Source organism: Jaculus jaculus, chromosome 7 (assembly GCF_020740685.1).
Source record: "Jaculus jaculus isolate mJacJac1 chromosome 7, mJacJac1.mat.Y.cur, whole genome shotgun sequence".
Taxonomy (NCBI): domain Eukaryota; kingdom Metazoa; phylum Chordata; class Mammalia; order Rodentia; family Dipodidae; genus Jaculus; species Jaculus jaculus.
This window is the reverse complement of record NC_059108.1, coordinates 141,900,338-141,923,272: the sequence shown is the minus strand read 5'-3', so window position 1 is coordinate 141,923,272 and position 22,935 is coordinate 141,900,338. Positions and strand designations below refer to the sequence as shown.

General features: G+C 44.6%; 1 protein-coding gene across 1 annotated transcript in view; it reads left to right on the top strand.

The window, feature by feature from the left end:
- Positions 1–499: 499 nt before the first annotated feature.
- Positions 500–22,935, top strand: part of Ift43 (intraflagellar transport 43) — an 89,373-nt gene continuing 66,937 nt past the window's right edge. The window contains exons 1-2 of the mRNA XM_004649394.2: positions 500–567; positions 4,256–4,348. Of these exons, the coding sequence (XP_004649451.1) occupies positions 514–567; positions 4,256–4,348 (147 nt within the window). The 5' untranslated portion in view covers positions 500–513. The remainder of the gene's footprint in view (positions 568–4,255; positions 4,349–22,935) is intronic.

Here is a 22,935-nt window from a genome sequence, read left to right as displayed (position 1 = left end):
CATGCCCAGCATTTCTTGAAGGCAGAAATTAAGTATGCAGCGTTTGTTTATAAGTAAGCCATTTATTACATCTTTTCTCATCTGCCCAATAGAAATGACACCACTTGTCTTGGTCTCCAGAAAAGTTACGACCCTCATTTTCTTGAGCAAATAACTACGATGCCCTTTTGTGTACTGAGGAGTCAGAATAATGATTACTGACCGCAACGCTTTGCACCGGTTTGCAGAGGCATTTAAACAGAGCTACCCAGGCAGACAGTGGGTAATGTTAAACGTTCATCCACCATTCCACAGGAGCCTTAGTGGATTTTTATATCGGGAGGGTGGGTGTGTCTAAGTCAGAAAAGTAAATCACAGGGAAGATCTGGTTTAGATTGAAGGGTTGTCATCCAGAATCCAGGACCCGGGACCTGTGCAGCGGGCTCTTTAAATATTGGGACGCGAAGGCGGAGCCGTCGTCAAGGCCACGGTTGCGACGCTTGGTTTCCAGGAAGTGACGTCGCGGCCGCAGCTATGGAAGATATCCTGGACCTGGACGAGGAGTGGCGCCTCGCCCCGGCCACCTCCGTGAGGACCGATGCGGGGGCACTTGGGGTCCGGGTTCGGCGGGTGGGAGGCGCGGTCCCGCCGGCCCGGCTCCCCGAGGCTCGGCGGCCAGGCGGGGCCCGAGGATGCCGGCGGCCCGAGAGCGCCGGGAGGAGGCGGCCTCTTCCGCCCGGCCCCGGGCCCCAGGGGCTCCGCGCCTTCCCTTTCTTTAAAAATCCTCAAAAAGTAGAAAAAGAGACCCTGTCCTCGGCAGGGGGACTTCCGAGTCTCTCTCTGTCCTCAGGGGCCCCCAAGTGTGGGCCGGTCTGAGGGCACTGGCGGGTCCCCGGCCTCCTGTTCTACCCTATCCTGTTTTCTCCTGGGCCTCTTCTCAGAAAAGATGCTCCCGTTTCTGCTCTGGAGAGAGGCAGCCCAGGTCGTCCTTTCTTCCCTGTAGCTCGTCCCCTCCCACCTTCTCGGTTGGAAATCACGATTTTATAAGGTGGGAGAGTGATTAGGTAGCTCAGGTAGGGAATAACATGATTGATAGTCTCCTCCCAGCCCAGCTTCCAATAAGTCTCATTCTCCCTCCCCCAATGTTTATGGATAACTTTAATACATGTATATAATGTATTTTAATCATCATCTCCTCCCATTACCTCCTCTTGATCACTTTCCCATCCCCCCCCATCCGCTTCCACTTTGATGAATTATTTCCTCTTGCGTGTGACCCAGCGTTTAATTAGGGTTGCCTGCCTGAGCTTCGGTGGGAGGTTATTTATCAGAGCAACTGCCAAGCTTACACCACTGCTCAAAATGGTTTCTGCACCCCAGTAACTATTAACTACCTCAGGGAGGCCTGGCGACCTTATCCCTCTGCCATCATATATGATAGAGTGTTGATGGGCCCGGTACTTTTCAGGTCTTGTGAAGTCCTGGTAGGTTTTATAAATTTTTCCCAGCTTCCGTTTCCTTACGCCAAAATGAAGATGTTTGCTGTGTAGATGGAATGAGGTTGTTAGTAAGCATTCACCACAGCTCCCCACCATGCCATCATGGGAAGAAGCTAGCTCCTGTTGCCATTGACTCTGTAGTTTACTCCTGGTTATTGCTGGTAAATAGTAGAGCTTGATTCAAGACCTTAGTTGAATGGGGTTTTAAAAAAGTACTTTCGCTTATTTATTTCGCAGAGAGGGATAGAAGGGAGAGGCAGGCAGACAGGCACAATGGGTGTGCCAGGGCCTCTGCCCACTACAAATGAACTCCAGGCACATGCACCACTTTGTGCATCTGTCTGTACATGGGTACTGAGGAATTGAACCTGAGTCATTAGGTTTTGCAGGCAGGTGCCTTGACCAGTGATCCATCCTTCCAGAACCCCCCCCCTTTTTTTTCACTCCATTGCATCCCCATTAGGTCTTTAAAGGTAGTCACGATCACTAGAAGGTTGGACCACAGGGCAAAGTTTCAGGTTCTGCTGTGAAATCTCTTAAGTGTTTTCAAGTGCTCTTGATGGCACTGGATGTCCTCCAGGGAATGTTTTCAGGGCCTAGGATGTGACCGTAGTGGCTTATTCATTCTTTCGACACATATTCATTGAGTCTTAGATGTATTAAACATTGTCCTAGGCGCTGGAGAGGCAGCAGAGACTAAAACATCACTTGAGTCGTGTCCTAGTGGGTGAAGATGGACAGTGAATAGGTAGCCTTAATTACACGCATTGGATTAGGGTGGTTTTCTACCTTATGGATTTATGCAGCTTTCAGAAAGTTCAAACCTTAACTTAGCAGTTATTAGAGAAACCACCTGCAAGTAGCATTTAGAGGCATTATCGTCGTATGTACTATCAGATACCTGACATGGGGACAAATGCCAGAGGGGGTTCATGGGTAAAGAGCTGGAATTCTCTACCTTGGGAATAAAATAAGCTGTTGTCAGAGTGATTGTATCCATCATGCCCAAAACCTAAATGACTGACATTGGAGCATTGATGGCACTCTTCTGAAGCCCCTCTCCTTATTCTCAGAACTTCTTTTTAAAATACATTTTCATCTATTTATTTGAGGGAGGGAAAGAGAGAGAATGAGAGAGGAAAAAGTATGAGCACACCAGGGATTCTTACCTCTGCAGACAACTCTAGACACGTGTCATTTTGTGCATCTGATTTTACATGGGTGCTGGGAAATTGAGCCTAGGACAGTCAGGCTTTGCAAGCAAGGACCTTTAATCACTGAGCCAGCTCCCTCTTTAGAACATTTTAAAACTGAAATTTCTGCAGAGCATGGGAGAAAGAACCCAGGATTTGGAGTGGTCTTTGCTTATAGATTTCTGTCCACCACTTAATCACCTCCCTGTGCCTCAGTTTCCTCATTTGTAACATTGGTGCTAGTCTCAGACCTTGCCCATGCTACTTTAAGAATCAAAGCTTGGGCTGGAGAGATGGTTTAGCAGTTAAGGCATTTGCCTGCAAAGCCAAAGGACCCAGGTTCGATCCCCCAGGACCCACGTTAGCCAGATGCACAAGGGGGCACACGCATCTGGAGTTTGTTTGCAGTGGCTGGGAACCCTGGCACGCCCATTCTCTCTCTCCCTCTTTCTCTGTCAAATAAATAAATAAATAAATATATAAATAAATAAAATATTAAAAAAAGAATCAAAACTACATAAAGTGCATGTATTAATGCTTTTTAAAGTAAAAAAATACATATGTATATACTTGTTTATACACATGTTTCCATACCCATTAGTGTGCCTCAATTTTTTTTTTTTTTTTGAAGTAGGGTCTCTAGCTCAGGCTGACCTGGAATTCATTATGTAGTCTCAGGGTGACCTTGAACTCACGGCGATCCTCCTACCTCTGCCTCCCTAGTGCTGGGATTAAAGACATGCACCACCACATCCAGCTCATGTGCCTCAATTTTACTCATGTGCTGACCAGTATTTCAGACAGAGCCCCCTCCCTAGGAGGAGGGCTTTGGAGAACACCTGAAACTACTTCATTTGGTGACAGTTGAATTTGAAGTGCTCTGATGTCTAAAGGTGATGCCTCACATTCTTGTAATAGGTTCCCCTTCATGCCTGTAGAGGTAAATCCAGTGAATGTGTGTATCAGAGCAAATGCTTCTGTATTTCCTTGTAGTAAGTTGCCTTGGAATTTAAGAACTCTTTGTAAAGGCCTGTGTGGTAATTATTTCAGCTATGATGTTAGATCTTCCTTAGAACCTGTTTAGGTACTTCAGGCCCTTGACCATCTACTTTGAACTACTGTGGCTTGAGGTCTGTGTCCAGACTGTAGATATTTCTTTCTTTTTTTGAGGTAGGGTTTCATTCTAGCCCAGGCTGACCTGGAATTCACTATGCAGTCTCAGGGTAGCCTTGAACTCACAGCTATCCTCCTACCTCTGCCTCCCCAGTGCTGCGATTAAAGGTGTGTGTCACAAGGCCCGGCCAGATTGTAGATATTTCTAACTGCTTGTCTTTGGGTAGAATAGTGACATTGCTTCTCTGTGACTTAAAAAAAAAAAGTACCTTATGGCCACCAACCTATGTGTTTCCTCTTCTCTTATCAAACAGAACAAATCTTAGGTGCTTTGGTTTAGTATACAAGTCATTAAAGTGTTCTCTGTTATATCATAGTAAATCTAACCCTGACTTACTTGCCCAGAACCATCATCCTTATAGTGCCTTGAATGACATTTGATTGGTTGTGCCCCCCTATTTCTTCTTACAGGGAGCCAGGATGGGTCGCCGTGCTCAGCAGGAGTCAACTCAAGCCGAGAATTATTTTGGGAGTAAGAATTCCTCATTGACTCTGACTGGAGAGGTGAGTGCTCAAAAAACAAAACAAAACCAAACCATTAAAAGGAATAAGAAACTGGAGAAATGCTCTTTAAGAGTGAGTGAATCCTTCATGAGGAAGAACTGTTACTCTAGATTTTTTTGAATGCCAGCCCTTTCTTCTTGATTTGGGGATCCCATTCCATGACATTTGTCCTTTCCATAGAAAATGAAAGAAGACTGCCTGTCCTTTGAGAGCAGATTGGTTGCTGTGCTTTTTTCCCTTATATTCTCAGTGTAGAACTTCTGAAGTCAGCTCAAGCAAAGGACTGGGAAGCTTCAAAATTCAGTAGAAATCCAGGTTTTAATTCTTCTGAATAAATTCTGGGAGGCCTACTGGTGATGTGGGGTTGAATTATACAAGTGGACATTGGCCGTCAGTGGTGACCTGCTCTTGCTGCAGTTTTCAGGCGGGAAAACTGCCCTTACTTTCCTGGAAACTTTTCCTAGTGGCCTGGACCGTGGGAAATGTTCCAGCTTCCTCGTGAAGGGTGGGGAATCCTGATGAGCAATGCTTTTGAATACCAGAGCACTATTTTTGGCAGTTTATTCGGCCCCTTTTACCTTCTGCCATCCATTTGAAAACTCTTTGCCTTTTAAGAGGCTCCCTACCTTCTGCAGTCTGGTCTAGAGCTGCTGCATTCTTGGTCTCCTAATCCCTCCCTTAAGACAAGCTATGTTATATGCATCCATTGTCTTTTAAAAAATATATTTTGTTTATTTATTTATTAGAGAGAGAAAGAGAGAGAGGGAGGCATAGTGAATGGGCACAGCAGGGCCTCTAGCCACTGCAAATGAACTCCAGATGCACGTGCCACCATGTGCATCTGGCTTACAAGGGTTCTGGGGAATTGAACCTGAATCCTTAGGCTTTGCAGGCTTTGCAGGGAAGAGCCTTAACTGCTAAGCTATCCTCCTATTGTCTTTTTATGCTTCCAAATGAATTTTAGCATTTTTTTTCTATTTCTGTGAAGAATGCCATTGGAGTTTTAATGGGGATTGCATTAAATGTGTAGATTGCTTTTGGCAAAATTGACATTTTCACAATTTTGATTCTTCCAATCCAAGAACATGGGATGTCTTTCCATTTCCTTGTGTCTTCTGTAATTTCTCACTTGAGTGTTTTGAAGTTCTCCCCGAATTGTCTTTTTATGCATCTATCTGCTCTGCACAGTGAGTCCCCAGAGAAGAGGAGACTAGCTTGGCTAGCTTGTTGGCCCATGTGAAGTTCTCAGCAGATTAGAGGACTCACCCTAAGAAGCCTGACTAAGGGTGACGTGGACACGTTGCACTTCCGTCACAGCTATGTAGTCTGTTCTCCACAGAAGTAGGGTCCCCAATTTTTTAAGTTCTTCATATGGCACTGTCAACTTACCTTTTGTTTTTTTACTTTGCCCTATGCTGTGCAATGGGACAGAACAGTCATATGATCATTCACAATCAGGAAGACTTGTACGACGTTCACTTAACTGTGAAGGTTGAGGGAGGCATGCGTAGTGGTTGGGTGGGTGAGCTGTGATGCGCTAGGATGTCCAGAAGTGCCTTAGCAGCCCTTGAAGCCTCGGGTGACCCTCATACCAAGGCATGTCTGAGGCTGAGGTCAGTGGGTGCTGCTCATCTTCCCTGGCTTCCCACGTGTGACTCAGGGCAGTGATAACAACCCCATAGTTAGAGGGGGCTGGATCTTCCAGCATCACAGCCTTGTGGGAGACCTGCTTATTTTGCTGTAAACATTACAGGTTTGTGACTTCAGGCCTTTCCATCGTTCCAGGAGGACATGAAGAGAAAGCATTCAGTTGCTCAGCCCACTGGTGCTCCTGGAAACAAAATACCCATTTTTGTTCCAGGATGTCTTCCTCCCCTTCCTGGGTTAATTGGGGTGTAAAGCAGTGTGGGTGTCCTCCCACAGGGCCAGATGCTCCTTGCGCTCTGTGGGGCTTATTGGCTGTTTCTTTCTAAACTTAGTCCCAAGCCTTGTTTTTGTGCCCATTTACATTCCAGTTCTGAGCGTACTACCTGATATATTTATTTTTGTCTTCTTGCTGACTTTATTCTCAGTAATGTTATCCTTGAAAGCATAAATGTGGCACCTGGGAACTTTCAGAGAGACTGGAGTTACTTTAGAATTAAGTAGGAATTCGTTTCAAATAAACACTTATCTTAAAGCAAGGTAGTAGAGTTTAGAAGTTGGGGGTGGAGCCAGAGAGAACACAGGCCTTGGCATCAGAAGGCCTGGCTTTGCTAATTGCCTGGATCTTAGGTCACTAATCTTTGGGATCTTCCATTTTCTCATTTGTCAAATGGTGATAACAATACCACTATGCTGATATTGGGATTAAGTAAGACATGCATTTCAAAGCACTTTAATAAACTGAGACATACTGTGTAAACCCTCTCATTCAGTACATTAGTGAATGAATGAACTTTTGCACAGTACTTGCTGTTCCTATGAAAGGATAGCAAAGAAAGAGGTTGGGGCTGGAGAGATGGCTTAGCTGTTAAGGCATTTGCCTGCAAAGTCTAAGGACCCTGGTTCAATTCCCCAGTACCCATGTAAGCCAGCAGCTGGAGTTTGTTTGTAGTGGCTGGAGGCCCTTGCATGCTCCCCCCCTTTTTTTCTCTCTCCCTCTGTCTCTCTTCCTCTTAAATAAATAAAAAGTGCAAAATAAAAAAAAAAGAAAGAGGTTAAAAGGCACAGTCTGTGAGACTGGTTAGGGCTGGGTGTGGTAGCATACACCTGTAACCCCAGTTCTAGGGAGGCTAAGGTAGGAAGGTCAAGAATCTGAGGCCAGTCTGGGTGACAGAGTGACACCTGTCTCAAAAAAGAAAAGATAGCTGGGCGTGGTGGTGCACGCCTTTAATCCCAGCACTCGGGAGGCAGAGGTAGGAGGATCGCCGTGAGTCCGAGGCCACCCTGAGACTCCATAGTGAATTCCAGGTCAGCCTGGGCTAGAATGAGACCCTACCTCGAAAAACCAAAAAAAAAAAGAAAATATAATAATAGATTGAGGTGGGTGTGGGGGCGCACAACTTTAATCCCAGCACTCGGAAGGCTGAGGTAGGAGGATCGCTGTGAGTTCAAGGCCAGCCTTAGACTGCATAGTTAATTCCAGGTCAGCTTGGGCTAGAGTGAGACTGTACCTCAAAAGATGAACAAACAAAAAGAATAGATTGAGAAGTCTCCTAAGGGTTGCTACTCATTCATCTATAGGTTGGCCATCAGGGACCCCAGCAGAGCTTTCATGCTTTCTGGTTCCAGTGGCCAGGGCTCATACAGGCCTAGGCTGGCAGCCTCCACACAACTCTGAGGTCATTACTTAATCTCTCGGAACCCCAGTTTCCTTGCTGGTAAAACAAGGTATTACTTTTCTTGTCAATGTGACAAATACTTGACAGAAGAATCTCACTTTCTCTCTCTCTCTCTCTGTCTTTGTGTGTGTGTGTGTGTGTGTGTGTTCACTTGAGTGCAGGTGTACACATGCACCAGTGTGCATGTGGAGATCAGAGGACGGTCTTGGGTGTTGCCTCTAACTTTCTGCCGTGTTTGAGGCAGTCTCTTGTTTTTGCTATGTGTTCCAGGCTCTCTGGCCCATGAGCTTCTGGGGATTTTCCCGTTTTGACCTTCTGTCTGTAGTAGACACGCTGGGATTACAGACAGAAAGAAGCATCTTAAGGGAGGAGAGATTTGTTCTGACTCACAATTTCTGCACATCGTGGTGGTGGAGTGCATTCGTTTACTGAGGCTGGAGCCTGTCGTGGAGGCTCCTCATGTCCTGCAAGCAGAGCACTCAGGCCAAAGCAGGCTGGCGAAGCTCTGGAAAGGCTCATTCCCAATGAGGCACCTCTGCCAGTTGTGCCTCCTGTCCCAAAGTTTCTACAACCTTCCAAAACAGTGCCACCAGCCTGGGACCACATGTTCCATTCTGTGAGCCTGAGTGGGGCATTTCACAAGCAAGCCCTAGTATAGGGATGGTACTGTTTCATATTTCATGGGGTGACCAGAAAGAAAAACGAGCTCATACATGGAAAGCCATAACAACTTGTGGGCCACTAGTACTTGGTACATAGTAACCATAGTTCTCTAGAACCTGTCCTTGTTTTCAAGGCAAGGTCTCGCTCTAGTCTAGACTGACCTGGAATTCACTCATTGCGTAGTCTCAGGGTGGCCTCAAACTCACAGTGATCCTCCTACCTCTGTCTCCTGAGTGCTGGGACTTAAGGCGTGTACCACCACGCCTGGCCTTGTCTGTTCTTTTCTTTTTTTCTCCCTGTTTTCTTTTTGTTTATTTGAGACACAGAGAAGGAAGAGAGAGAGAGAGAGAGAGAGAAAGGGTGAGAGAGTATGAGTGAGAATGGGTGTTCCAAGGCTTCTAGCCACTCTGAACAAACTCCAGATGCATGCACCACCATGTGCATCTGGCTTAATTGGGACCTGGAGAATTGAACCTGGGTCCTTAGGCTTTGCAGGCAAGCGCTTTAACTGCTAAGCCATCTCTCCAGGCCTGTCTATTCTTTTTTTAATGTTTAAAATATCCTTTTTGTTTTGTTTTGTTTTTTCGAGGTAGGGTCTCACTGTGGTCTAGGCTGACCTGGAATTCACTATGTAGTCTCAGGGTGGCCTTGAACTCACAGCAATCCTCCTACTTCAAGTGCTGGGATTAAAGGTGTGTGCCACCATGCTTGGCTGCAAAGTATAACTTTTAATTACAGTATTTTATAGTGCCTGAGTGAAAGAAATATGCTCCAACATTTTCTAGTATTTCTGTTTTCTTTTATATCTACCAAGTGTAAACCTGTAGCACCTAACCAAAAATATAAATTTAAAATTGTTTCAAAAATTAGGAAGAAATATATATAAATCTTATTGAAATATTGTTTGTATATACATGTATACTCACATATGTTATAATTATATAAAATAAAAAGTATATAGTATAACAAAATTAAGTCTTTAAACATGAGAATAAAATAGGTACAATTGTTATTTACTTTCTTACCATGTATATTATTTTTATTCTGCCTTAACTTCTCTTTTAAGGTTGAAAACTGGTGGTTTTAGTCATATTTTGCTTGATTCATACAATTCAAAAATTAAAAAAAGTTAAAAAATATTTTAATTTATTTGCAATCAGAGAGAGATAGAAAAAAGAGGCAGAGAGAATCAGTGCACCAGGGCCTCTAGCTGCTCCAAATGAACTCCAGATGCATGTGCCATTGTACATCTGGCTTTACGTGGGTACTGGGGAATTGAACCCTGATCATCAGGCTTTGTAAGCAAGTGCCCTAACTGCTGAGTCATTTCTCTCTCCACCAATTGAAAGTTTTGAAATTTGGTCGGCATATAAATTAAAAAAACTTGACTCAAAAATCTAGATTTGGGGCTAGAGAGATGGCTCAGCGGTTAAAGTGCTTGCCTGCAAAGCCTAATAACCAGAAGTTCAATTCCCTACTATCCACATAAAGCCAGATGCATAAAGTGGCACATATGTCTGGAGTTTATTTGTAGTAGCTAGAGGTCCTGGTGCCCCCATTCTCTCTTTCCTTAAAAATAAATAAAAAGCATAATTTTTTTTTTTTTTTTTTTTTTGTTTTTTCAAGGTAGGGTCTCACTCTGGTCCAGGCTGACCTGGAATTAACTCTGTAGTCTCAGGGTGGCCTTGAACTCACGGTGATCCTCCTACCTCTGCCTCCCGAGTGCTGGGATTAAAGGCGTGCGCCACCACGTCCAGCATAAATTTTTTTTAAATGTAGATTTGGGGCTTTTCTTAAAAGGTAAACATTCTGGAACTGGAGAGATGGCTTAGTGGCTAAAGTGCTTGCCTGAAAAGCCAAAGGGCCTAGGTTTGTTTCCCCAGTATCCATTTAAAGTCAGATGTACAAGCATCTGGAGTTTGTTTGCAATTGCTAGAGGCCCTGGCATGCCCATTATCTCTCACCTGCCTCTTTTTCTCAAATTAATAAATAAAATATTAAAAAGTTAAACATTCTAAGCCAGGTGTGGTGGCACACACCTTTAATCCCAGCAGTTAAGAGATTGAGGTAGAAGATCACCATTAGTTAGTTTGAGGCCAGCCTGGGATATAGAATGAGTTCTAGGTTAGCCTGGGCTACAGTGAGACCCTGCAAAAATAAAAAATAAAAACAACAACAAAAAACCCAAAAAACCAAACCAAACAAAGAAACCCAGACACTGTGGCCCAATGGGACCAGTGGGCCGGCATTTCTGTGTGGAGGACGTTGGCTAGAGCTGCTGGGAGTACTTGCTTATATGCAGGGGCCTCGCCAGGCCTCTCCAGCTCACTGCTTTTGTTTGTTTGTTGTTAGTTCTGGGGGCCTTGTGCATGTTAGACAAATGCTTAACCATGGAACCACGACCCCCACATTTACAATTTTTAAGACATATTTATTTGTACCTGTGTTTGGGCATGCCAGGGCCTCTGGCCTCTGTGCTGATGGACACTAGACACTTGAGCCACTTTATGTGTCCAGCTTCCATGGGCAGTTTGGGAATTGAACCCAGAACATCAGGCTTTGCAAGCAAGTGCCTTTAACTGGTGAGCCATCTCTCTAGGCCCCAGAGCAAGTTGTTCTGCTTGTTTAAATGACTCTGTCCTCACATAAGAGCTTTAAGAAAAGATTTGAATATTTTTTTCCGTCAAGTTGTGTTTCACTGAATTTGTGCAAAAGTAGTCTTTGGCAAAACACTCTGAGCTTATGTTTAGATGAGTTTTCTCATTTGGTTATGGGCATTTGAGGGCTCACTTTGTAGATGGAAATCAGACCTAATAATGGACAATTACAGCCTATCTGTTAATCCCATGCAGATCTTCCTTCAGCCTCCAGGCCACTCGTGAGGTTGGTCCTGCAGTCTCACTCACCTGTGAGGACATCAGGACTTTGAGAGCTTGGGTAACTCATTCAGAGTCACTTGGTTAATCTCTGATGGTAGCCAGCCATTTAGCCACTTTGTGCCCTCTCCTCCCCGCCCTGCAGGTGGTACATGGATCTTCTGTAGACAGAGCAGACCTGGTGTTATTCTCCTGGAATCCTCAGGAAGGGAGTGATTCTCATGTGGTCGTCCTTATTCATCCCGAGTGAGGGCAGTGTTAGAGCCACAGCTGTTCCTTCTCTCCCCCCATTCCCTCGGTGTTCCTCTGAGGACGCAGAACTGAAAGTTAGCCAGAGTCTCTCGCAGGAATCTGAGAAATGCTGCTGGACTCATGTTCCCAAATTAGGCCAATTTCCTCATCCCCCAGCCGCTTCCCTCAGCAGGAGCTCCCGGGGCACTTTGCATTGCGGCCCTTGTCCTCTGCCTGTTCCCTGACTGGTCTGCCAGCCCAGGAGTTATTTTCAGCCCAATAGGGTTATCTGCTGACCCTTTTTGGTGACATTTTTCTTCTTTCTCACAAAAATAGCTCTTGTGATTGGTCACAGCTTTCAGCCTTTTTCGTAGCTTCTCTCCAATCGGCTGGCTTGAATGATGCTTCTGATAACGTCGCCAAAGAGAGATGCAGGGAATTCGATGGGGAACTGTTCACAAGGAATGTGTTTTCCACACTTCATATTTATGTCATGCTTTGCATGCCTTGGTTTTTGAACTCTCCCCCTGGGTGGGCAGATGTACATCCTGACCCATCCCTGGGGCTCGCTGTCTGTGGGAGGGAATGTCATGTCAGGGTAGAGCTCACAATTCACAACCAGCATCTATCTTGGAGAATTTTCTCCCACATTGGCTCTGACTTCAGTGCAAAGCTCTTTGAGCACCCCAGGACAATGGGAGTAGTGGCTTCACCCTTATAATCCCAGCACTCAGGAGGCTGAGGTAGGAGGATTATTGTGAGCTCAAGGCCACCCTGGGCTACAAGGTGAATTCCAGGTCAGCCTGGCCTAGAGTGAGACCCTGTCCCCACTTTCCCCCAAAATCCTTACTCATCAGTGTGAGAAAGGTTAAGTCAGAAATGTGTATCAAGAGTTTAGCTCACTGTGCCAGTAACTCATCTATTCTTATTACCTATGTAACCTGAGAAGTCACAAGGATTATCATTTTGTCACTAATCCCAGCTCTGCCCATTACTAGGTATATCTCCTGGCAAGTTACTTTACCATACTAAGCCTGTTTCCTCATCTGCCAAGTGGAGAGAATAGTACTTATCTCAAAAGGTTATTGGAGGCTTAAGTGAAAGAATGTATAAAGCTCTTAGAATAGTGTATGACACATGCTATCTTTTATTGTCATTTATCTGTCATGAGAATTAGAATGTGTTATCAGTTTTTCCCAAATTTGCAGTTCTGTTCAAGATACAAAATGCCCATATTTAAAAAGTTTTTTTAAAAAATTATTTATTTATTAGATAGAGAGAGACAATGAGAATGGATATGCCAGGGCCTCTAGCCAGTGCAAACAAACCCCAGACATATGCGCCACCATGTGCATCTGGCTTACATGGGACCTGGAGAATCAAACCTGGGTCCTTAGGCTTCTCAGGCAAATGCCTTAACTGCTAAGCCATCTCTGTAGCCCTCATATTTTAAAGAAACATTTAAATGTGGAATCTTATTGTTGAGAATTCTTTATGCCAGTTATCACCTGTTTTATTTGTGTCTTCTTAGGGTGCCTGCCTATGCCATTGGCCAGCTATTTGCCAATACTTTGCCATATTCAAGGCCCAGCTTTCTGTCTTGAGGGTTGGCAGTCTTGCCAAAGAGTAATCCTTAGTTGCTGACATAGCCTTTTGCAGTTGTGAGAACGCATAAGCAGAAAGTGAGGAAGCTAGGAGTGACCTTGGAGATCTCAGTGCGTTGGATGAAGGGTTAGCACACTCACTCCCTTAGGAAACTTGATTGAAGCTTCCCAGGTGCCAGGTGTTTTGCATTCAGCACTAAGCCAGGCGTGGTTCCTGCCTTCTAGAGCCTTGATCTTAGGCCGCAGAGAACACACAGTTATACTCACAGGTAGCCGGTCTCACTCTCAGGAACACCCATCGAGGCTGTCCCGGGAGAAACCATGTTGAGCTGAGAGTCCCTAACCAAGAGAAGAGAGGGGAGAATGTCCTGTGTGCAGGGAGGAGTGGCTACGAGCTGGAGCAGGGGAGAGCAGGGCCATGTCGACTTTCCATTGGAGCCATAATGGAGCTGTGGCTGCCAGTGACTTTGGGTTTGAAACCAGCCCCTTTGCCATCACAGTTCTCTTTGTGGGTTTGTGTTTGCTAGTCAAGAAAACCTCTGAGGTGTGCTCAGGGATTTCAGAGTCTGTTGTAATCCTGGAATTTGGTTTGACTCCTATTTAGAGTAAGTAGACTATTGGCTTGTGTTCAGAAATCTTTTTTTGGCTTGTGAATATTTTCATGGTAATGAGACTTCTGTTGTAATGAGAATTTGACTTCTATTTAGGCAAGGGCTCCAAAGCAAAACCTTCTCAGAACTTGTGGCTCTAAATAGCATTTTGTCAGGGGAAAAAAATGGGAGTAGAGAATTGGTTTGACCCCTGCAGTCTCACCTGAGACTGTAGTAGTTGCCTCATAACTGGTCTTTCCTCTTGTAGCCTCATATTTCTGTGTTTCAGCTGGAGTAGTGGGGGGAAAAGTGGATATTGGTCATTTCACATTCAAAAGCCTTTGATGGGGGCTGGGGCTACAGCTCAGTGGTAGAGTGTTTACCTTGTGTGCATGAGAGCCTGGGTTTAGGCCTTAGCACCAGGAAGGAAGGAATGGAAGGAGGGAAGAAGGAAGGGAGAGGGCCAAGGCCCTGGGTTTTATCACTAGCACAGCAACAAAACAAACAAACTTTCAGTGGATACCCATTATACAAAAAAGAAAAAAGCCTCAGGCTGGGGAGTTGGCTCAATGGGAAAAGTGCTTGCTGTGCAAGAATGAGGACCTGAGTTTGGATCTCCAGCACCCACGTGGGTGTAGTGTCCTGCAGGCGCAGTGCTGGGAAGGTAGGAATAGGTAAATCCCTAGGGCTTTCTGGCCAAATTAGTGAGCTCTAGTCCAGTGAGAGACCCTGTTTCAGAAAATAAAGTGGAGAGTGACTGAGGAGAATACCTGACATCGACCTCTGACCTACACACACATACATGTGCATTAACATCCACACACACATGTACATACACAGAACACCCACATATATGAACCCCTCCAATTCCCAAATCCTGCCTGGTATAGGTATGGTAGCTCTTATCTATAACCCCAGTATTTGGGAGGCCGAGGCATCACTATAAGTATGGTGTCCATAGTGAGTTCCAGGCCAGTCAAGACTACATAGAAAAATCCTGTCTTAAAAAAAAGTAGGGCTAGAGAGATGGCTCAGTGGTTAAGGCACTTGCCTGTGAAGCCTGAGGACCCAGGTTCTATTCTCTAGTACCCACTTAAGCCAGATGCACAAGGTGGTGCATGTTTTGAGTTCTTTTGCAATGGCTGGAGGCCTTGATATGCCCCTTCTCTCTCTCTATTTGTCTCTTTCTCCCTCCCTCCTTCCCCTTCTCCTCCTTGTCCTCATTCTCTCTGTCTTTCTCAAATAAATAAATAAAACATTTTTAAGAGACCTGGAGAGCTATATAAATAAAAGGCTATCTATCTGTCCTTCAAAATCTTAAATTTGGGCTGGAGAGATGGCTTAATGGTTAAGTGTTTGCCTGTGAAGCCTAAGGACCTTGGTTCAAGGCTTGATTTCCCAGGACCCACGTATGCCAGATGCACAAGGGGGTGCATGCATCTGGAGTTCGTGTGTAGTGGCTGGAGGCCCTGGTGCGCCTATTATCTATCTTATTTGCCTCTTTCTTCTCCGTCTGTCACTCTCAAATGAATAAATAAAAAATAAAGAAAATCTTAAATTTGACTGGGTGTGATTTGGACTTCTTTGCATCTCTAGCTTTACTTCGTAGCTTCCTGTTGTACTCAAGCTGAGCTCTGTCCTTGGCTTGTATATTTTTGTCCTCATTCTAGCTCCCCAGACTACTAGCATCCCAGAGTCTAGACAAGGCTAGACTAGAACATTTCCTGGAATATGCATCCCTATGCTCTGCTGACTCAGGCCTATCTTTTGGGAAAGTATTCCTTTATTTAAATTAAATCCTTCCTTTCTTTGTGTGGTTTTTCAAGGCAGGGTCTTGTTCTAGCCCAAGGTACACACAAGCCACAGTTTATAAATGAGGAGAGGTGGCCCGGGAGGACGTGAGAACAGCAGCCACTCGTGGTGCAGATGCCACGGAAAGTGAGTGGCCCCAAAGAGGAAGGGCTCAGCAGCAATTGGTGCCAAGAAGGGCTGAGAAGTCAGTTTCCTGGACTTAGTAGTAGACTGGTCTGCCAGGATCTGGAGAGCAGTCAGAGAGGGCCAGGGCCAGGGCCGGGTACGCCTGGACAGAGCCACACAGTAGATTCAGTAAGAACTTGCTGGAAGACTCTAGTAGGCTCCCCCCACCACCAAGGTAAGGTCTCACTCTAGCCCAGACTGACCTGGAATTCAGTATCTCAGGTGGCCTTGAACTCAGCGATCCTCCTACTACTTCTGCCTCCTGAGTGCTGGGATTAAAGGTGTACACCACCTCACTGGCTCTAGTAGGGTTTGCCACGTGTCCATTCTTTACCAAATGTAAAAGGCTTCCTGTCTCCTTCCGCCATCTATGTTTTTTCTTCTTATGGGGCCTTTCTTTTTTCTTCTTCCTCTCCTATTTTTTTCCCTTGCACCTCTTTGTGATTTCCTCTTAACCAGTGATTATGGAGAATTTAATCTCCATACCTCTTTTTTATTTTTATTTTTATTATTCTTTTTTTTTTTTTTTTTGGTTTTTCGAGGTAGGGTGTCACTCTAGCCCAGGCTGACCTGGAATTCACCATGGAATCTCAAGGTGGCCTTGAACTCACGGCGATCCTCCTACCTCTGCCTCACGAGTGCTGGGATTAAAGGCATGCGCCACCACGCCCGGCTTATTTTTATTTTTAATACTTTATTTTTATTTGAGAGTGACAGAAGCAAAGAGAAAGAGAAAAAGAGTGAAAGAGAGAATGGCACGCCAGCTGTAGCCACTGCAAACCAACTCCAGACGCATGTACCACCTTGTGCATCTGGCCTACATGGGTCCTGGGGAATTGAATCTGGGTCCTTTGGTTTTGCAGGCAGGTGCCTTAACCGCTAAACCATCTCTCCAGCCCCCATACCTCTTTTTTGCCCACCCATTCATACATATTTTTGTTGACATCTTTCTGAGTAGAATTTTATGCATTTGTTTATTTATCCTACATTTGAGATGCATTTTCCAATGCAAAAATAATTATGGCAATAGCATGTTCTAGTTGGGGAATCATGTAAGTAGACAAATGATTACAGTAAGTTGTATTAGAGAATAGCATAGCTCTGCCTGAAAGTTAGTGATGGCCTCAACAGCAGTGATTCTGGCTGGGTAGAAATGAGTAAGTAGGAATTTGCTAATGTTAGGGAAGGACAGATGGCCTGGTGAGCATGTTTGCATGTATATTCTTATTCTCTAGGTCAAAAAATGGCCTCTGTTTTGTCTGTTGTAGGATGCTCACATTTTAAAGCCTTTCCTAGGAAGAAATCTGGCTGCTGTGTTTTGAAGATAATCTAGGAAGGGAGGGCACGTTGGCAAAGATCCGCAGAGCGGCCTTGGAGCAGTCACAGAGCAGATGTGGCAAGAGCTGGGGCTGTGTTGCCAGGCTCCAGGCATTCCTAGACCATTCTTACAGTCTCTGCTATCTCATACTACTCATGTTATTGACTGATTTTTTTTTTTTTTTAATCACCTCCTCTGGGCTGGAGAGATGGCTTAGCAACTAAGGCACTGCCTGCAAAGCCAAAGAACCCAGATTTGATTCTCTAGGACCCATGTAAGCCAGATGCACAAGGTGGCGCATACATCTGAGTTTGTTTGCAGAGGCTGGAGGCCCTGGAGTGCCCATACTTTCTCTCTCTCTTTTTTCTTTTCTCTCTCCCTCCCTCTTTCTCTCTCTCAAATGAATATTTAAAAATATTTTAAAATTTTTTAGAGAGGAACAGAGAGAATGGGCACTTCAGGGCCTCAGCCACTGCAATTGAATGCCAGATGCTTGCACCACCTAGTGGGCATATGAGACCTTGTGCTTGACTCACCTTTGTGCGTCTGGCTAATGTGGGATCTGGAGAGTCAAATATGGGTCCTTAGGCTTTGCAGGCAAGTGCCTTAACTGCTAAGCCATCTCTCCAGCCCTAAAAAAATTGTTAAATAGACATGCTCCACAGAGGAGGCTACTAACAAGTTGAATGTCACCAGTGCTACTCAGAAATGTGGTCACATCCTACACCCAGTACAATGGAAAATTGTGGCACTGTGGTTAGATGGTTGCCTTGCGTCTGTCTTCATTCCTCTTTGGCCTTCTGGGTCAGCATTTTATATAAGTATGATAATGGTTACCATAGAGATTAGACTCTGAATCCCTGACCAATCACCAGTTGCTTGGAGTTAATATTGGATCACTTTACATAAAATGTGGGCACTCTATAGAAGTCAGGCATGGGAACTCATATCTGTAATCTCAGCACTTAGAGGCTGGGGCAGTAGGATCACTATTTCAAGGCCACCCTGGGCTGCTTTTTGGTTTTCAGCAGTTTCATTAAGGTGTGATTTTCTTTGTATTATTCTATTACAATTTGAATTTTTTAGGTTTGTAGATAGATGATTTTAGCCACACTTGGAAATTTTTAGACCTACTTTTCTTCAAATAGCTTTTCTGCCAATTTCTGTCTTCTTACTCCCTGATATTAAATCTTTAAAAAAATTATGTATTAGCTTGGGCATGGTGGCTTATGCCTATAATCCCAGCATGTAGAGGTAGGAGGATTGCCATTAGTTCGAGGCCACCCTGAGACTCCATAGTGAATTCCAGGTGAGCCTAGGCTAGAGTGAAATCCTATCTCGAATAAACAATAACAGCAAAAATTTATTTACTTGAAAGAGAGAGGGAAAAAATGAACATATGATGTATAGGCATGCCAGGGCCCCTTACCACTGCAGTGAACTCCAGATACACGCACCACATTGTGCATCTGGCTTTATGTGGGTACTGGGGAATCAAACTTGGGCCATCAGGCTTCATAAGCAAGCACTCTTAACCACTGAGCAATCTCTCCAGTCTCTAGACATTGAATTTTATAAATGTTTGCCTGCTTCATATCCCGTGGATTTGAGTATATTTTCCTCTCTGAAACATTATTACTTCATTTCCTCTTATCTTTTTTTGTTTTTGGTTTTGCCTGGCTGGTCAGCTGTGTAGCTTTCAGGGTCCACTCCACTATGGGTAAGACTATTTGATGACTTTTCTGCCCTAGCAGCCTGCATAGTACTTTCCAGCCCTGTGACAGCTAGCCATCAGGAAGGAGGCTTCCGGCTCTGGTCCAGCTTGATTTCTCAATCTGACAGTATTTTCTTCATGGGTTCTCAGAGTACAGTGTGCAGCCTGATGTCCCTTGTCTCACTCTGTGACAACATGGAGAATGGAGTGGAGCATTCCTCTTGGTCTCACACATGAGGACTGCCAGCTCAGGAATCACTAACTTTTTAATCTTCTCTTTTCCATCGTCACCCTGAGTAGTTGTGCGGGAGCTCAGGTTTCTTCCAGAGTGGGTCTCCTCTCTCAACTCACTCCAAGTTATTCCACTCTGGATTTGGTTGAGGTAGCAAGTCTAGACTGTGCTTATATAAAGCCTGAAGTCACAGGTGCCGGGAGGGCTTGCTTCTTGGAGAGCTGGGAATTCACACCCCCAGCATCGGGCACACTGCTCGCTGCACACATGCTGGATTCATTTGGACAAATGGAAAGGAGTGAAGGGAATGACAACAATGTATAGGTTTTGATTGATGATGAGAGTTGAGGAGAATGTTTATGTTGGCGAAATAGCAGAAAGTATGGGGGAACAAGGCGTGTCTTTGTCATTGTGTGGAAGGTATGTAGACCCAAGAAGGGGATGAGGCAGAGTTGATTTAGGATGACCCAAGGGATGAAATTCAGCCTGAGAAGATGCCATCCAAGACGGGGGTGGGGGTGGCATCCAGGGTGAATTTTAAGCATGATTTTCAGGACTGCAGTCTGTTCCCTTTCTGTTCTGCCTCGCCAAAGCTCACTAGCAGCCATATGCTAGGAGTGACTTCGAGTGGGCACTTTGATAATTGTTGATATGGGGTGTGGGTCTTTTTTTTTTTCAATAGGGAGTACTTGTGAATGTTTGGGTCAGTGATACCACCAAAACATTTGCCAGATATTGTGGCTGTCCTGGGCATTACATATATGTCCCAGTGAGTAGTTGATTGTAATTTCCTTCCCTTAATGTGTCTCTGTGTGAAAAAGCTAGGCTAGATAAGAATTAGGTCTCTGGAATTAACCATGCAGGGCAGCTCCTCATAGAAGGGCCTGTGGTTCTGGACTACCAAAACCCTCCCATTGTCTTAACCCTGGGTAGCAAGGATTTCTCCTCCAGAGCCCGCACTTCATCACCATCACCACTCCTGATACGTGACAGCCTCTTGACACTGTGAGTGCCTGATCAGCGGCAGGGCTGGCTCACAGCAGTCCAGCACGGGCCTCAGGATGACTCCTTTGATAAAGAGGAAGTGCAGTCTTACTGGTGACGCAGCCAGCCCAAGGCTGCATAGCTCCAGAGGTAGTTCTAGAGTTCCCACCCAGCCCTGTTCCTGTCTCCGATACCTGCACCATTTAAAACTACAGATTTCCCCCTTCTGGTGAACTCATTCCTCTCCCCTTCACTTCCTTCATTCTTCAAAGCTTGGTATGAGGAGGCCGTGTTGTGGTTCACAGTAAAGACCCAGTGACTTTCCAAGTGCAAAGATTTATGTTGCATTCAGCCTGACACAGTTTGGCACAGTGTTCAAGCTGCTACAGTTTATTTTGGGCATCGCTTTGTAAGCCTGCCTCTGCCTTTAACTCTATCTCAATGTAAGCCAGCATGCCTACGAGTGGGGCAGGAGCTCAGAGTACTTGTTGCTCATTTCATCTTACTGCAGTCTTGCACCTTTGAGCCGTGCATCCAACTTAGTGCTCAGGAAATAAATGAGAAAGAAATGTCCCAGGTTTTCTGGCGCAGTGCTAGGTGGCACTGATACACTTTCTGTGATTCTTGGGTACTTGGTTCTAGCCTCGAGTGACTCTTTTCTATGGCTGCTATGTCCTTCCAAGCCTGTTCTAGGCTGCACGTGTGCGGATCCTAGGGAGGCACGCATCAACTGCTCAGTGCAAGGCTCCCCCGTCATACTCATCTTGGTGGGAGTCCATGCCTACTTTTTACAAGTGACATGATTTTAGGTGAGTTAACCTCTAAGCCTCAGTTTCTTCATCTATGAACTTGTATGTAGCAGTGCCATTGAGTCAGAAGTCAGCAGGGCAGTCTTCCCTCAGATGTTGGCCATCATTACTGCCCTGGATTATTTGATGGATATCTTTTGTCATGCCTGTCTTGGCACCCTTGCCCAAGTTTCTGTGCTCATATTTTCTTGTTCTCTCTGTAGCCTTATCTTCTCTGGTTTGATTCCTATTTCCTTCATACCAACTCAAATGGGTGATAAATACTTAATTTCATCATTTATTTGTTTTGTCCAGGTACCCTCTCCCAGATAGACTCACAGAATCAGAGAATTACGTAGTGAGGAATTTCTTCTACCATGAAGAAAAACTCAAGACCATGGGGCTGGTCAGTGGTAGGACAAGGACTTGAAGCTTAATTATGTGATGCTATTCCTACCACATTCTTTTCTTACCCTAATTTCATATATGCATGAAGACACAATTAGAATATCATCTATAGTGAATTGGGGCAAGGGACAGGAAGGTAATTCTGTCTGAAATCACAAAGGCTATGGGTGGTATAGCTCAATAATAGTGCTCTTGCTTAGTGCTTGAAGGCCTTGGGGCTGATCTACATCCTCACAGAAACAAGGAACAATGAAAGCTCATCTTCCATCATATGTAATTTCTGGTCCTGGTGTAGGAATTCCCAGCCATTAAGCCAAGACTGTCTCTGTTTGCGTTAACTGCTGTTTCTCATTGAGCAGATGCATCTATAAGTAGCCTGCGCCACGGTGCCCTGCTCCACACCAGCCATGCTTTTGCTCTTTGGCTTCTTTCCTGTTGGTTCAACTTTTCATTAAAATTAGAGACATCCTAAAAAGTAGAAATAGTGCAACAAGCAGCATAAGCCATCCCTAGATTCAACTTTTACTAACATTTTGCCATATTTGCTTAAATTATAATTTAAGCAAAATATTTTAACATATAAAATTTATGTTTTCGTATATAATTTTTTATTGAGTTACATTCATAAAAATTGAAGGAATGATATGTTGCTTAACTACTTTAGCATTTATCTTAAAGGAGTCATAGTCTTCTAGGAAACCATTTGTCACACCTACCAGTTCCTTAATACCATGTCCATAACACCCAGTCCGTACTCACTTTCTATCTCAAAATTTTTTTTAGGACTGGAGAGATGGCTTAGTGGTTAAGGCTCTTTCCTATAAAGCCTAAGGTCTCAGCTTTGATTCTCCAGGTACCATGTAAGCCAGATGCACATGGTGGCACTTGCATCTGGAGTTCATTTGCAGTAGCTAGAGGCTCTAGCATGCCCATTCTCTCTCTCTTTTTCTCCCTCCCTCTGTCTCTAATTAGTAAATAAAAACAAATCTTAACATTTTAAATCTATTCATTTTTTCCAAGTTTGGAGGGGGCCCAGAAAGAAAGAATGGGAGCACCAGGGCCTCTTGACATTGCAAACAAACTCCAAATACATGTATCACTGCGCATCTGGCTTTACATGGGCACTTGGGGATTCGAACCTGGGCCATTAGGCTTGTAAGAAAGCACCTTAACAGGTAAGCCATGATTCTAGCTCCCCAAATTGTTTTTATAATAAAGTTTTGTTTTTTGAATACAGGATCTAAGTGAGAACCACACCACTACATTTATTTCTGTGAAGTCTCTTTTAATTATATAATAGTCCCTTCCATTTCCCTCCCTTTTCCCCCTTTTAAAATGCCTTTTAAACAAGATCCTGCTGATTACTCTTTAAAGTTTCCTCGTTCTGGATTCATGGGATTCTTTCTTCCTTGTGTCGTTTAGCTTATTTCTTTGTCACCTGATTGCCAGTAAGCTGGGAACCAGATTTGAAGGCTTGATTAGATTCCAGTGGAACATACTTGGCAGAAATTTTTCTGAGATGGTGCTGTGAGCTTCCAGGAGCAGCACATCATGTCCATCGTTAATGCTGCTGCTTTGATGACCAAGCTGAGGTGGAGAGAGAGGTCTCCCTTGTTAAGGAACATTCTCTCCCTTGCAAACCACTTCCTTGTCATGATGCCCAAATTTTTCCAATAAATCTTTTACCTATCATTTTATTTTATTTATTTTGGTTTTTTGAAGTCTCATTCTAGCCTAGGCTGACCTGGAATTCACTGTGTAGTCTCAGGGTGGCCTCAAACTCATGGTGATCCTCCTACCTCTGCCTCCCAAGTGCTGGGATTAAAGGTGTACGTCACCACACCCAGCTTACCTATCATTTTAGTATCCATTGATGATC